Raw genomic sequence first — 15,588 nt, forward strand, 5'->3', positions numbered from 1 at the left:
TAATAGTCTAGTGATTCTTCAAAGAAACTTATCTTAAATGCCAGGTTCCAACGTGGCCCATTTCGATCCTGCGTCAGGGAACCAAAACTTTGACTTCAAAAAGTGCTTCAAGGGTGGGGAATGTCTCAAAAATCTAAATTCATTCAAAGCTTTAACTAGCGCAATGTTTCCTCCACCAGTGCTAATGGCTAAACAAACGCTGTAACTTCTCTTCATTAAACAGCTGTGTAATTTTTAATATAGGCCTATTGCTCATGTATACCTTGCTGGATATAGTGTGGGCATGTCCAGGTATACATTCAGGGCAGGTTGCACAATGTCCATGGAAATGAGTCAGTCTTGGGTATGCCTGGGTGTGCTTGTACATAGTGAGTGGGTTCTCCTGTGTCTGGCTGAGGTGGATTGAGTTAGTCGGTTGTTCCAGTAGGATGGGCTTTCTCCATTAATAGCTTTGAAAAGTAGGCAGTAGAATTTGAAGTGTATTCTTGCTTGTATTGGGAGCCAGTGTGAGTCGTGGTATGCTTCTGTGATGTGGTCATATTTTTTCAATGAGTAGATGAGTCTTAAGGCTGTATTTTGTATTGTTTGTAATTGCTTTATCATGGTCGCTGGGCAAGGGAGGTACAGTATGTTGCAGTAGTCAATTAGTCCCAGGATAAGAGATTGTACCACAAGTTGGAATTGTTTCTTGTCGAAGAATTTTCAGATTTGTCTTAAGTTTCTCATAGTCGCGAATGATGCTTTTATTACTTTGTTGATTTGAGGTTGCATGGTACAGCCTCTGTCAATCAGTACTCCAAGAAGTTTTAGTGTGGGTTGAATGGGGTATGAGATCAAGTTTATTGCTATGTTTGTTAAGGTTGGAGTTTTGCTGTTTTCTAGGAGGATGAAATTTGTTTTGTCAGGATTGAGTTTTAGTTTGTGTTCAGTCATCCATGTTGCCACTGTTTCAAGTGTTTTGTGTATTGTGCCTGTTATGGTGGGTTCTGGGTGGTCAAAGGGGAGGAGAATGGTGATGTCATCTGCGTAGCTGTATGAGGTTATGCCATGTTTGTCTAGGCAGGAGCTGAGGGAGGCTATGTATAGGTTGAATAGTATGGGAGATAGAGGTGATCCCTGGAGAACTCCGCAAGGGTTGGACCATGGTTCTGATTTTTCTTTAATTGTTCTAACCCTGTAGGTTCTGGATTGTAGGAAGCCTTTAAACCATGAGAGAACCTTGCCTGAGATTCCTATGGAGTCTAGCATTTGTAGGAGGATGTTATAGTCTACCAGATCGAAGGCTGCAGAGAGGTCTAGTTGTATGAGCATGATTTTCTTGCCTGTACTGAGATGTTGTCTAGCTGTGTCCATTAGTGTTCCTAGTAGGGTCTCAGTGCTGTAGTTGGTTCTGAAGTCAGACTGTGTGGGGTAGAGTAGGTTGTGGTTTTCTAGGTATGAGGTTAAGGTTTTGGCTACTAGGCCTTCCATTAACTTGACGTACAATGGGATTGAGGCTATGGGTCTGTAGTTGGATGGTTGGTCCGTTGTTCCTTTGGGGTCTTTTAGTATCGGAGTTATGATGATTTCGCTGAGGTCTATTGGGAACTGTCCATCTATGAGTAGAGATTGTATCCATTGTAGGAGCAGGGAGCGGAATAGTGTGCTCGAGGTTTTTAATCAGTATGGGGGGCAGTGGTTGAGGTCGCAGGCTGCATGGCTGTATTTATTATATAGTTTGTTGAAGTCTGACCATTGTATGGGTGAGAAGTGGGACCAGATTCTGTCTGCTGCAACTGATTCTTTTTCTGTGGGGGAAGTGAGGTCTCTTCTACCTGAGTGGGAAATCCATTTAACGTGGTTCTGGTGTTTGCGATTTTGTTTTTGAAGTATGTGGCTAAGAGAGTGGCTGAGGGAGGGGGGGAGTTGCTGTTGGCTAGGTAGGTGTGGTGTCTGTGAGAACTTTTAGAAGCTGGAATAGCTTTTTTGTATCTTGGGGTCCTTCTCCTATTTGCTTTGAGTAGTAGGTCTTTCTTTTTTCTTTCAGTTTTTGTTTGTATTTTTGGTTCGTTATTCTCCATGTTGTTTTTGTGGATTCTTGGCTGCTTTTTCTCCATTTTTCTTTCTAGTTGTCTGCATTGCCTTTTGAATTGGAGTAGTTCGTTGTCGAACCACTTGTCTGATTTTCTGTGGATTTTGTTTTTGGGTTTTTCTGGGGCTAGTTCGTCCAGGGTTGCGGTACTTAGACAGTTCCATTGAGAGATGAAGTCATTGGATGTGTAGTGTTGGATTATGTGGTCTGTTTTTGTCCAGAATATGGTGGGATCAATGTGTTTGCGTGAGTTGTATGTTGTTTTTTGAGTAATTGGAGTGCTTTTGTTATTGATCCAATTGATTTCGAAGGAGTATGTGTAGTGATCAGACCAGATGGAACAGTTCCATTTTCAGTTTGGATCTCTGGTTGTGTGGGTTGTTGGGATATGTAGGCTGCAATGTCGAGTTGGTGTCCTTTTTCGTGTGTGGTTTGAGGGTCTAGTATTTTATATGTTAAGGCCTCGACATGTTTGCAGGATTGGTTTTCGAGGTGGAGGTTGAGGTCTCCTAGGATTAGGTTGTCGTTAATGAGTTTCGATATATAAATTCTTCAAATATTGGTTTTGCAATCCAATTACTTGGGGTTATGTAGCAGAGTATGCATGTTAGTGTTCCTTTGAGTGATGTGCTTGAAAGTTGACAGGCTAGTAGATCCATGTATGGATTGGTTGTTTAGTCTTGTATTTTTAGGTTTATTGTGCGTCTGGCTATGACGGCAATTCCTCCTCCTCTTTTATTTTCTCTGCAGACCAATGTTAACTTGTGGCTCTTTGGGCAAATTTCAGTTATTCTGGGGTCCGAGTCCGAGGTAAGCCTCTGTGAGGAAAAGGCAGTCTACGTTATCTTCTTCTATCCAGTTTTTTATGCGTTCTGTTTTGGGGCCTATGGCTCTGATGTTCACATATGCACATTTGAGGGTGGTGTAGTCTGTTGGTGTGTTGAGAGTTGTTTTTGGGTATATGAGTGATCTTTGGTGGGGTTGTTTTTTGGTCTTATGTGGGTTTCTCGGTTTTCTTGTTGATTGTGGGGTGGGTTGGTAAGTGTAAGTCTGATAGATTGAGTTTCTGTCTGTTGTAGGATGCCAGGTTGGTTGGATGATTCCCTTGGAATTTGCTATAGTTGGTATTGGAGAGATGTAGTTTGCAGTTGCTTTCCAGTTGGTTAGGAGCAGGGTTATTAGTAGGAATGCTTGTGGGTATTTTGGTGGTGTGGTTCTCATGTTGGTGCTAAGTGTGGCGGCTATTGTAGTTGTGGATAGAAGCAGAATTCTCTTCTGCGCCCGAGACTTGTCTCAGTCTGTCAATGGTGGAGGGTTGAGGGTTCAAAGGAGGCTTAGTGACTAGCAGCGGTGGGGAGGGAAGGTTTGAATTTAAGTCGCTGGTCCTTCCAATTGGCTTGGCAGTTAGTGGGGGTGGGGAGGGGTGGAGTGCTCTCCCACGCCCTTGTCCCGCCTTGGTCCGTCGATGGAGGAGGGTTGTAGGGTCAAGAGAAGGCAGGAAGTGTTCAAATTTGAGCTGCTGGGGTCCCGACTCAGTCATGCAATGGGATAGGTGACAGGTCTGGAGAGGAAGGAAGGTTCCAAATTTGAGTCACTAGGCCTTCCAACTGGGTCAGCAATTAGAAGAGGGGAGGGGCGGAGTGCTCTCCCACGCCTGAGTCCCGTGATAGAGGAGGGTAGAGAAAAAATAAAATAAAGTGAAAATATTAGGAGATAGTAGAGAAAAAGATTCTAGATGCCGGGGATGGATAGAATCTAGATGCAGGTGATAGAAAAATAATAAGTATAAGTTTGAGGTGGTTAGGTCGAGTAGGCGAGTCCTGGGCTGTGGAGATGTTCTGATGCTTCTTTTGCAACATCGATTGGGCCTCCTGCGGGTTTCATCCCCGAGGTGATGGGCAGGGGCCTTTGCCCCAGTCCTCTTCTCCTCTGCGAATAATTTTCCCTCTTTTTTTTTTGTTTTTGGGGTTGTTTTTTTTTTGTTTTAGTGGAGATTGGTGCTGCTGTGGCAGAGGCAGTAGCCTCCACGGCGCTCTCCAGGCTCAGCTCTCCGCTGTGGCTCCCGGGTGAACGGTCGCCTCTCCAGCCTTGGCCCTGGTCCCTCCGCTTCTCGGCTGCGCTCGGGTGGGGATCGATGCTGCTACTGGCGGCGACGGTGATCGGGTGGGGAGCGACGCTGTCATGGGTGGTGGTGGAGAGCGACACCGCTGCAGGTGGCAGCTGCCTCCGCGGTGCTTTGATCCCGGTTCTTCGCCGCGGCGTGTGAAGGACGAGGAACGGTTGCCAATGGGCCCAGGCAGGCAAGCAGTTGACCAGGCGCCAAAGAAGGTTCGCCGAGAAGCATGAGCGAAACGGTGGAGTCTTAGTGAAAACTAAACTAAAAAGAAATAACAAAACGAGTCGGTTTAGTGAAAACTAAAGAAATAATAAAATGAGGAGCGCTGACCGCTCAGGCTCATGCGCTGATCACTGGATGCCAGATCACTCACTATAATATCAGAAACATTTTCCCTGTTTGTAAACACAAAATCCAGGATGGCTCCATCCCGCGCGAGTTCCATTACCAACTGCTGAAACAGTTCTGCTTGTAGAGAATCCAGGATCTTTTAGGAGGCCTCTCAATAGGGATACCCCAATCAACATCTGGCATATTAAAATCACCTATTCTAATCTAATCTAATCTTATATTTCTGTGTTGCACATACCTAAGCAGGCTCAAGGCGACTTACAAAGTGAGGTAAGAGGGAGCGGAGAGAGGCGGGGAGAGACATGGGGGGAACATTTGGGCTGGGGAAGAACAGAGAATTCAAGTGTCAAAGAGGTAGGTTTTCAGTTTTTTCCAGAATGTGGTGTAGTTGGGTTCCGCTCTGATCGTTTCAGTGAGGACATTCCAGGTTTTCACCCCTAGGAAGGTAAGCATGGAGTGAAAAATTTGTTTGTACTGGAGATTCTTAGTTGAAGGAAGGTTTAGTAGGATCCTGTTAAGGGTTCTGTGGGAGGTGGACCATGCCTTTAAGAAGAGTTGGATGAGTGGAGCTGCTGAGCTTCCGTGTATTATTTGGTATATGATGCATGAAGTTTTAAATTTTATTCGCGATGGAATCGATAACCAGTGTAGTTGTTTGATGAAGGCTGATATCGAGTCGTATGTTTTCAGGTTCAAAATTAGTCTTACAGCTGTGTTTTGTATGAGTTGCATTTTATGGATCAGTGCGGTGTTGATTCCCATGTAGGCAGCATTACAGTAGTCCAGCTGTGGTAGGATCATCGACTGTACAATCAGAGCAAAGTGATGCTGATGAAGGTCTGATGAGTCTTAGCTGCCTCATGGTGAAGAGGGACTTTTTCCGGATGTTAGAGATTTGAGTTTCCATGGTTAGCATGGAATCAAGAATGCAGCCTAGGATTTTACATGTTTTATTGACAGCCAGGGTGTGGCCCGATCAGAGAGTGATGCTTGTCGGTGCTGTCTGTTGGGCTGTGTGGGAGAATAAGATTTTGGTTTGGTTTAGTCTTAGCTTGTTGATTGTTGACCAATTTTGGATTCTTTCAATATTGGTTGAGATTTTGTTGGTGACATCTGACTGGTTGTTGGTTGTGGGGATGAGGAGCAAAATGTCATCTGCGTAGGACATTATGCTTTCATCACCAAATTTGAACTCATGAAAAGGTTAAACAGGATGGGGGAAAGTGGAGAGCCTTGAGGTACCCTACAGAAGGCCTTCCAGGGTTTTGAGATGCTCCCCCTTTTCCAACTATATTTTGAATATATACTATTAAATGTCAAGTCTATTTCCAGATTGACCAGCAGTGCTTCTTTCTTACCTGTATCCTATAACTGTAACGGAATAAATGATGGCAGATAAAGACCCGAATGGTCCATACAGTTTGCCCAACTGTACACTTTCTATAAATTAATGATTTAATTTAAATTGACCTTTTTCTTAGATATTTCTGGGGCTAGAAATCCAGAGCTCTGCTCGGTACTGTGTTTAGGTTTCATCTATTGAAGTCTCCGTTAAAGCTCACTCCAACCCATCTAAACCATCCCAGCCGTTGAAACCCTATCCAGCCCATCCTCAACTGAATGTCCATATACAGGACACAGACTGTGAAAGTCTGCCCAATAATGGCCTTAGTTCTTCAATATACAGTACAGTGCTCTCCCACGAATTCACGGTCCGCGATCCCGGTCATTTGCGGTATTTTCCGACCGTGAATGACCCGGCAGGAGAGGGCAGCCGAGGAAGATATTGCCTCACCAATTTGCTTGACTTCTTTGAAGGTGTGACTAAACATGCGGCTAAAGTCGGGCCTCACCAATCAGATGCTGCATGTCAAAGCAGCTCCTGATTGGTGAGGCCTGGCTTTAGTACAGGAAGAGGCGGTCTGAACATACCACGAGTGATTTCCTTCACCTACCGGTGCTCCGACTGCCCTCTCCTGCCTCCCCTGCTAAAATCCGTATTCGCAGTTTTTCAACATTCGCAGGGGTTCCTGGAACGGAACCCCTGTGAATATCGGGTGAGTACTGTATACCCATTATTTTCTGATTAGAGATTCGCTGTGTTCATCCCATGCTTTTTTGAACTTTGTCATAAGAACAAAATAATAGCCTTACTGGGTCAAACCATTGGTCATCAAGCCCAGTAGCATGTTCTGACAGTGGCCAATCCAAGTCACTAGTACTTGGCCAAAACCCAAAGAGTAGCAACATTCCATGCTACCGATCCAGAGTAAGCAGTGGCGTCCCTCATGTCTTTCTCAATAACAGACTATGGACTTTACCTCCAGGAATTTGTCCAAACCTCTTTTAAAACCAGCTACGTTATCTGCTCTTACCACAACCTCTGGTAATGTGTTCCACAGCTTAACTATTCTCTGAGTGAAAAAAAATTTCCTCCTATTGGTTTTAAAAGTATTTCCCTGTAACTTCATTGAGTGTCCCCTAGTCTTTGTAATTTTTGATGGAGCAAAAAATCGATCCACTTGTACTCCACTCAGGATTTTGTAGACTTCAATCATATCTCCCCTCAGCCGTCTCTTTTCCAAGCTGAAGAGCACTAAACTTTTCAGTCTTGCCTCATACGAGAGGCGTTCCATCCCTTTTATCATCTTGGTCGCTCTTCTTTTAACCTTTTCTAGTGCCGCTATATCTCTCTTGCGATAAGGAGACCAGAATTGAACGCAATGCTCCAGATGAGGTCGCACTCTTAACTTCATCCTATGCCCTCTCATTGCAGAGTTTCCTTACAAATGAAAGAGACTCGACTCATGCGCATTTACATTACGTAGATATTTAAATGTCTCTATCAAATCTCCCCTCTCCTGCCTTTCTTCCAAAGTATACAGATTGAGATCTTTAAGTCTGTCCCTATGTGCCTTATGATGAGGACCATACAACATTTTAGTAGCCTTCCTCTGGACGAACTCCATCCTTTTTATATCTTTTTGAAGGTGCGGCCTCCAGAATTGTACACAATATTCTAAATGAGGTCTCACTAAAGTCTTATACAGGGGCATCAATACCTTCTTTTTCTTACTAGCCATACCTCTCCCTATGCAACCTAGCATCCTTCTAACTTTTGCCGTCACCTTTTCAACCTGTCTGGCCACCTTAAGATCATCACATACTATCACACCCAAGTCTCACTCTTCTGTCGTGCACATAAGTTCTTCACCCCCTAAACTGTACTTTTCCCTTGGGTTTTTGCAGGCCAAATGCATTACCTTACATTTCTTAGCATTAAATTTTAGCTGCCAAATTTTGGATCATTCTTCAAGCTTTGCCAGGTCTTTCTTCATGTTGTTCACACTATCCGGCGTCTATTGCAAATTTTGGTATCATCTGCAAAGAGGCAAATCTTACCCGACAACCCTTCAGCAATATCGTTTATAAAAATGTTAAAAAGAACAGGCCCAAGAACAGAACCTTAAGGCACACCACTGGTAACATCCAGGCAGCAATGTCGGACAGGCAGGCTGAGACTTGGGCCTGGATTCCTGTAAAAATTTCTGATGTAGAGAGGTATTCTGTAATGCCCTTAGCTTCAGGAAACATGGGAGACAAAATGTCAGGAAAATATCTGTTTCTCAACAAATTTAGAGTAATCTAATAGAATTTGCAACACTGAATCAGAACATAACCTTGCAATAGTTCTGTCATACAGGGTTTGGCTGAAATATGATGCGATTATGGGGAAATAACCCTGTTGTCTAGAATGTCTCACCTATTTCTCTGAAAATGTGAATTCCATTGTCCAAGTTATTTGAACTAAATTGAGTTATTAGTTGGTTTGATTGATTATGATGGATGAAAATCTGGATCATCCCCTTTGGCTTGCAGTTTTCAGTGAATGGAAAGATCTTCTGAATCCAGAATAGTGAGGAAGCTGATAAAGCCCTACTGGAGGTAGGAGAGCAGATTTGCATAAGCTAGCAAGGCTAATTGGTAGAATGAACTTTCTTTATTATTTAGACAACAGTGATCTCCATTCATCGGGCAAGCCAATCTTATCTGTACCCTTCTCTTCCACTGCCAATTCCAGACTCCGTCCCTTCTTTCTTGCGGCACCGTATGCCTGGAATAGGCTGCCTGAATCAATACTTCATGCTCCGTCCCTAGCAGCATTCAAATCCAAGCTAAAATCCTACTTTTTAAAATCTGTTTTCAACTCTTAACTCCCACTCACTGCTGTCAGATACCTAGATCCACTGTATTATTTCCTCTACCATAATCTCCCCAACCCAAAATGTCCTGTCTAAATCAGATTGTAAGCTCTTCTGAGCAGGGATAAATAATATCTTATATGTCTGAGTTAATTGGAAGATCTTTGCGCTACTCTCCATCCCATTTTATTTTGGATTTGCCAGAAGCTTTTCGTCATTTGCCTAATGGGCATAGACTCTTTGTAAGAAAATGAGTCTACTGGCCAAAAAAATGTATTCTTCAATATTGGACGATCCCTGACCTCCAAAGTTTTGGCATTGGTGAAATCAGTTGCATCAGTTGGCCATCTGGGAAGCTAGAGATGCTGGAAGGATGAGAAAGCGAAAGATGGTGTTTATGCAAATATGGGATCCATATTTGCAAGCCTTATTTCCTAAAGGTCGTAGTGCAGTTTTAAGAAGAGTATCCTAACTGAGATTGAGGAGGGATAGAGTACCATTGGAAGGGGAAGGGAAGGAAGGGTTTGGGTAGGGAAGGTAGAGGGTATTAAATAGATTCAAACATGTAGTCCTATTGAGGTTTGATGGGGGATGGAGAGTACCTTTGAATGGGGAAGGGAAGGGAGGGTTTGGGAGGGATGGTAGAGGGTATTAAATGATTTAAAACATGTAGTCATACATAGATTGAGTGGGGTTTGATGGGGGATGAAGGTATTTTCTAGGTTTATATGGGATGTATTTTACTCAATGCCTCATTATTATACTAAGCACCTTGGTGTTGTATGTAATATTGACCACATCAATATGTTCATCATATTATTATATTTGATGCATTATCATTATTATACAAGTGTTGTATTTGTTGTTGTTTGCATCAATAAAAATTGTTTGAACTTAAAATGTACAGCACTGCGTATGCCTTTCAGCGCTTTAGAAATAATAAATAGTAGTAGTAGGTACAAGAAAGAGTACAAGAAAAGTTTTGAGGCAACCTAGAGAAATCATAAAAGAGTGTTACAAGCTACAGAGTTGTCATAGAAGACCGTGGAATGATTAAGAAGGGGGGAGGGGGTTCAAGTGATAAGACAAAAATGCTGAATATTGGATTGCAGAAAGAACCCTCCTTTGGTGAGGGTGGGGGAAGAGCTTGAAATGGGATGAAGGAATAGAATGATATAAACTGATTAAAGCTTTGGAAATATTTGGAAGGAGGTATAAGAATACTATGCTAGGACACAAAATAGTTTCCTGTGGATTCATGTAACAATAGTTCACTTATGATTGTATGCACTGCTTTGATAAAAATTAAATTTAAAAAAGTCTAGATAAATCTACCTGACTGGGACATGCCTAGGCTTACACAGGAGGTGTTGTATGTGGAAAAACACAAAGAAAACTTAACATTTGGACAAAAACTTTACAAGGGCTTAGTACCTGAAAGATCCACAGGACACCAACAAAGGACACCAAAAAAGAAATCTTTAAATAAAAAAATAGCAGCTCGTTCTGGAAAATGGCAGGCCTAATTGGAGGGAGGGTGTTAGCTCACACCTTTTTCAATAGTAACTCAGGGCAAGTTACATTCAGGTACAGTAGGTATGTCCCCATCTCTGAATTTGTACCTGAAACAATGGAGGATTAATGACTTGCTGAAGATCACAAAGACAGCAGTGGGATGGATCTAAATTGGGCTTCCCTGGTTCTCAGCCTGTTGATCTAATAATAGGCTACCCCTCCATACTTGTAATCCTGCTTGTCTTCTCTAAGAAAAAAATCAATAGGACCCATCCAGTCTGCCCAGTTTAGATTTTGTACAGCACTCAATTTATACTTATGTTTAAACAGAACAATAAAAACAAACAGGACTTTTTTAAATTTTGTAGCTGTATTGTTATAAATAAATTTAATATTAAACCACTGAGGATTAGATTCTCAAAAATTTACATTAAAAACTGATGGATTGCTATCGCAGCTGTTATTGTGGCGATTTAAAAAAAGAGAGTCATTCGCCAAACAACACTCATGCAAATGAGGTTGGAGGAGAGTAGCGGATTCGCTAAATTTGTATCTGCTTATCGCTGGTGACAGTGATGGGCACATGCACAGAATTAACAAAAAACCCCCAACAAATCGAGCTGCCGAAGTCAAGCTACCCCCCACCCGACACCCCCCCCAGCAGTGGGAGAGATGCCCACTCCCTCCTGCCGTCAAGCAACATCCTCTGATACCCCACCCAGCAGCAGGAGATACTCACTCTCTCCTGCCACCAAGCAACACCCCCCCTGACACCCCCCTTTAGTGGGAGAGATGCCCACTCCTTCTCGATGTCATGCAACCCCCCTCTTTACTTCCTCCACTAGCGGTCCCACCTTTTCAAAATGGCGGACCTTTCCCTCCCCGGTGCATCCTGGGAAGCACTAGGGAGGGGCCTGAGGCTTTGAATGTCCCAGGTTAAAGCCCCTCCTACGGGAGGAGCCTTAGGCATCTGGACCAATCAGAGCCTTAGGCCCCTACCTGGTGCATCCAGGCCCAGATGCCAAAGGCCCCTCCAATAGGAGGGGCCTTAAACACCTGGGATATTCAGAGCCTTCGGCCCCTCCCCAGTGCATCCCAGGATGCACCAGGGAGGGGAAGGTCCGCCATTTTGAAGAGACCGGCCTGCTGGCCGGAGGCAGTAGGCATCCCTCCGGCCAGCTATCATAAGTAAGGTGGCGGGGGTCGTTGGTGGCATGGGGGGATTGCGGTTGTGTGGCTGCGGGAGTGGACATCTCTCCCGCTGCCAGGGGGGGTGTTGGGAGTGCTTTGCTTGGTGATGGGAGTGGGCCTCTCTTCTGCTGTCGGGAGGTGTGTAAGGGGGGGCATTGCTTGGTGGTGGGAGGGAGTGGGTATCTATCTCGCTGCGAGGTGGGGGGGTAGTTAGTATTGTCAGGTGATTGTGTGACGCAGCAGGAATGAGTGGGCATCTCTCCTGTCGATCTTCAATTTAGGTTTAAAAAAAATTAATTTGCATGGGGAGGGGTCTGAGCTGTCAAACCTACTTTTCTGTCAAGCACTGATCAGAAAGTAAGGCAATGACAGCTCAGACCTGTCGTCAATTTTGGCCACAAATGTGGCACAACAAGGTTAGAGAATCACTCAGCGATTATAGAGAATTGCTCGGAGTGATCATTTTAATATTAATGACCTCGTTGTACTACATTTGCAGGGCATTATCAGAGACTACTAGAAACTCAGTAAAGATCTCAGTAAGCCGTTTTGATAATCCGCCGCTAAAACATATGCATGCTAAACTGGCTGGAATCAGTTCAGCAAGCACGTTAAAGGCAGATTTTAGTTTTGAGAATCTGTGTCTTAGTCACCAAAAAACCTGGAAAAAACTAAAGGCTAAACCCCCAATTAGCTGGCCATGCTAAATATTCAGTGGCACTTAACCAGTCAATGCCACTACCGGTAAATACCCTTTTGACCGCCAAAACACTTAATTGGTTACTGATAATATTCAATCTGCTAACCAATTAAGTAAGTGAATGAAGTTAGGACAGTGCCCACTTAAGTTCTGGGTTGCCACAATAACCTTGATATTCAATGCTGGAGCCAGTCATGCTCCAACACTGAATATCTAGGGTTAACTCAGCCCGTAGCTGTGAGCGGCTTACAAGCTGAATATTGACTGTTGAGTGTTCACCCAGAGCTCAGCAAGAAAAATGTAAAAGCGTTTCATAACATTCAAATTCACAAGCAGAGAAAAATGTCCTCCCTCCCCCCCCCAAAAAAAAAAAAGTTAATCTTGTGCCAACAGCTAATTACTTACCATTTACAGTCTGCTGTGCTCGGACTCCATTAGGTCCATTCTAAAAAATAAAAAAATACAGATAACCAAAAAATACTGGGTCCTTTAATGTAAATCATATTTTATTGATGTACCATCAGCAAATACACAACATCAAACAGGAGTACAAAAAAAAAAAGGGTGAGAACACCAAAAGTACATCAAGATCAAATTTTCAAATACACCTAAGGACAAACCCCCGCCCACTCACAAAGGCAACCACACCCTCCCTCCCAAAGGAGCCCCCGAACCTCTACCCATATTCCCCCAAACTAGCAGAGAAAAAACAGAGAGACTGCTGAACAGGCTGTGTTCTTTTGCCGCCCAGCCAGCACCAAACCGGTCACCCTCACCCCAACCATTCCTCCTCCCAGAAGCAAACCTTTCCCTAACCAACGAACATACCACTCACACCAGATCATCCACATTCAGCCAAACAGGATACCAGTCAACCCGGGGGGAACTACCAAGGACATACTGTATCGTCAGCTAAAAGGAATTTAAGACCAGACCTCTGGCCCTAGGGGACAGCGATTGAATATAGGAGTCCCAGGTCTGCAGAAAAACTTTCTTCTGCTTGAAGGATAAGTGGGCATGGTGCTGCTCCAAAAGCATCAAATTATGAAAGCGATTCCTCCAAGCCCAGTAAGCAGGTGCGGTCGCTTGCATCCAAACGCTAAGTATGATCTTCTTTCCTATAACAGCAGCTTTCCGGATCAGCATCTGATGTCCCCGAGCAGGCACTCGCAAAGATTCATATCTATCCAAAAGCAAGCCTACCAGCGACATGGGAATAGAGTGGCCAATAAGCCGTTCCAGAAAGCGGAGTACGGCCCTCCAAAAAACTTTCACTTGAGGGCAACCCCAAAATGCATGAAAAAATGAATTGCATCCCAGTTGATACTTAGGGCAGGTTGAGGAAGAAATGCCCCCAGCTTTGTGTACCCACTCTTGGGAAAAATATGCTTGAAAAACCACTCGAAATTGGCATTCCCTTAGTTCGGCGCTCATAGAAATAGAGGAGATACTATTAATAAGGGAAGGGAAATACAAAGACTCAACAGGTATGCCCAAGTCCCTCCCCCAGCGGTGTTCCAAAGCCTCATAAGACTTCCGATACAGCGCAAAGCACCATGCAACGCAGACACTGTCAAGCCACTAGCATGAAACTGGGCAAAGAAGAGACGAAATTGGTGTTCCAATCGAAACCGTAAGCCTGGGCGAGCCAAGGACTCCACATAATAATGAATTTGTTTATAGGCAAATAAACCCCCCACCCCCAAGGAATGGAGCATGGGAAGAGCTCCCCAAGATTTTATAGCCCCCTCAGCGTCCAATAAATGTTCAAGAAGAAGCAACCCCTCTCCAGTCCATCGCACAAAGACAGGGTTATCACAGCCAGGCAGGAACTGCGGATTACCCCGGATAGACAACTGATCCAAAACCAGAGGGTCTCCCCCAGCATCCTGACCAAGGATTCCAGCAAAAGCGCCAAGACCGAATAAGAAAACTGGATCGGAATGCGGGGGGCAAGAGATGGATGGGCATCTGAGACAACGAAAACAAGTGCCAGGGAGAAAAAAGAGCAGTTTCGAAGTTCTGAAAAAGATAATCATCATTCCGTAGGCACCAGTTACCCAAGAAACGAAGCAAGCCAGCCAAATTAAACATGCCAATATCCAGAAGTCCCAAACCGCCAAACCTCCCTGGGCCAAACAAATAAGAGAGTGAGATCTGAGACTTCTTACCCTGCCAGAGGAAGCGAGTCAGCTGTCTATGAAGCTGGTGAAGATCTCGACGTCGAACACAAAGGGGCAGCAGCTGGAGTACGTACAGCCAGTGGGGAAAAACAACCATCTTATACAATTGGACCCTACCGTAGAAGGAAAGAGGCAGGGACATCCACTGCGCGAAACTACCCATCGTAGCGGCCAACAAAGCATCTACATTAGCACGATATAGCCAGCCCAGACAGCTCATGACCTGCATCCCCAAATACTTGAACGAGCTGTCCATCCACCGTAAAGGAAACTGACCCGGCCACTCCTGACGCACAGAGTCGGCAGTAGCTAGCGCCAAGGATTTATCATAATTAAGTTGAAAACCAGAAAAATCCCCATACTCCTCAAAAAGCAACATAAGAGCAGGAAAGGAAGCTCACGGGGAGGTCAAATGAACCAATAAATCGTCCGCAAATGCCGAAATCTTAAACTCTCGTCCGTCTAGATGGACACCCAGAACCTCCGAATTAACAGAGAGGAGCTTACCATGTTTTGCCATGCACAGTGAAATTTGAAAGCTGGCAACTGTAAGATGATTAGTTTTTGAAAGATAGTTGCTAAAACTAAGAGACTGGGAGTGATATTTCTTTAATTTTCCTACAAGGAACTCTTTTCTTTGAGCTAAACCAAGTTCAGCAACACTGTTATGGTTGGTCTCAAAGTGACATTTGACATTTGATGTGCGAGACACAACACTTTCATTACACATAATACACAATGCTTTCCCACTGCATTCAATCACTCCATATGTCTCTGTCCAGGCCTCTTGGAATGGTCTTCCACTATCTGTTTTTGCTTTTTTTGCTGTACTCATTTTCTTTGTTCAAGACTTCAAGTCTACAAAAAGATAAAATTTGTATAATAAAAAAAATCTAATGAAGTGCTGTATACAAATCCGTCCCCATAAAAAAATATGTGATTGGGGAATTTTACTAATTGTAGACATCCGTTTTGGTCAAAAAATATACTGTCCGGGTGAAAACCGGACTTGTGCAACCTGAGTGTATGGGAAAAGGACTTTTATTTTTCATTATTGGAGCCTTTGTTATTTTATTATGATGTTTACAAAAGCACTGTGAAGGGCCACATATACACTTTACTGTTTTTTGCTATATTGAGTTTTCCATAAGGTACAGCGCAGAGGATTAGTGTGTTGGTTGTTCACAGAGAGCCCAGCCCTCCTCTCAGCTTACTGAACTTCTCTATGCAATCATCATAAGCAGCTTTTTTATTTCCTC

The 15,588-nt window shown here is 43.9% G+C and overlaps 1 protein-coding gene across 11 annotated transcripts in view; it reads right to left on the reverse strand.

Moving 5' to 3' along the window:
• The window catches only part of UBAP2 (ubiquitin associated protein 2), a 553,760-nt gene that overhangs the window by 220,192 nt on the left and 317,980 nt on the right, over positions 1-15,588 (reverse strand). For all 11 annotated transcript variants that reach the window (XR_004538612.1, XM_033935342.1, XM_033935354.1 and 8 more), the window contains one exon: positions 12,552-12,591. Coding sequence is in view for 10 of the 11 variants with exons in the window: in XM_033935342.1 (XP_033791233.1) it covers positions 12,552-12,591 (40 nt within the window). In the remaining variant the exon portion in view is untranslated. The remainder of the gene's footprint in view (positions 1-12,551; positions 12,592-15,588) is intronic.

The sequence above is a fragment of the Geotrypetes seraphini genome, chromosome 1, assembly GCF_902459505.1.
Source record: "Geotrypetes seraphini chromosome 1, aGeoSer1.1, whole genome shotgun sequence".
NCBI classification, from domain to species: Eukaryota; Metazoa; Chordata; class Amphibia; order Gymnophiona; family Dermophiidae; genus Geotrypetes; species Geotrypetes seraphini.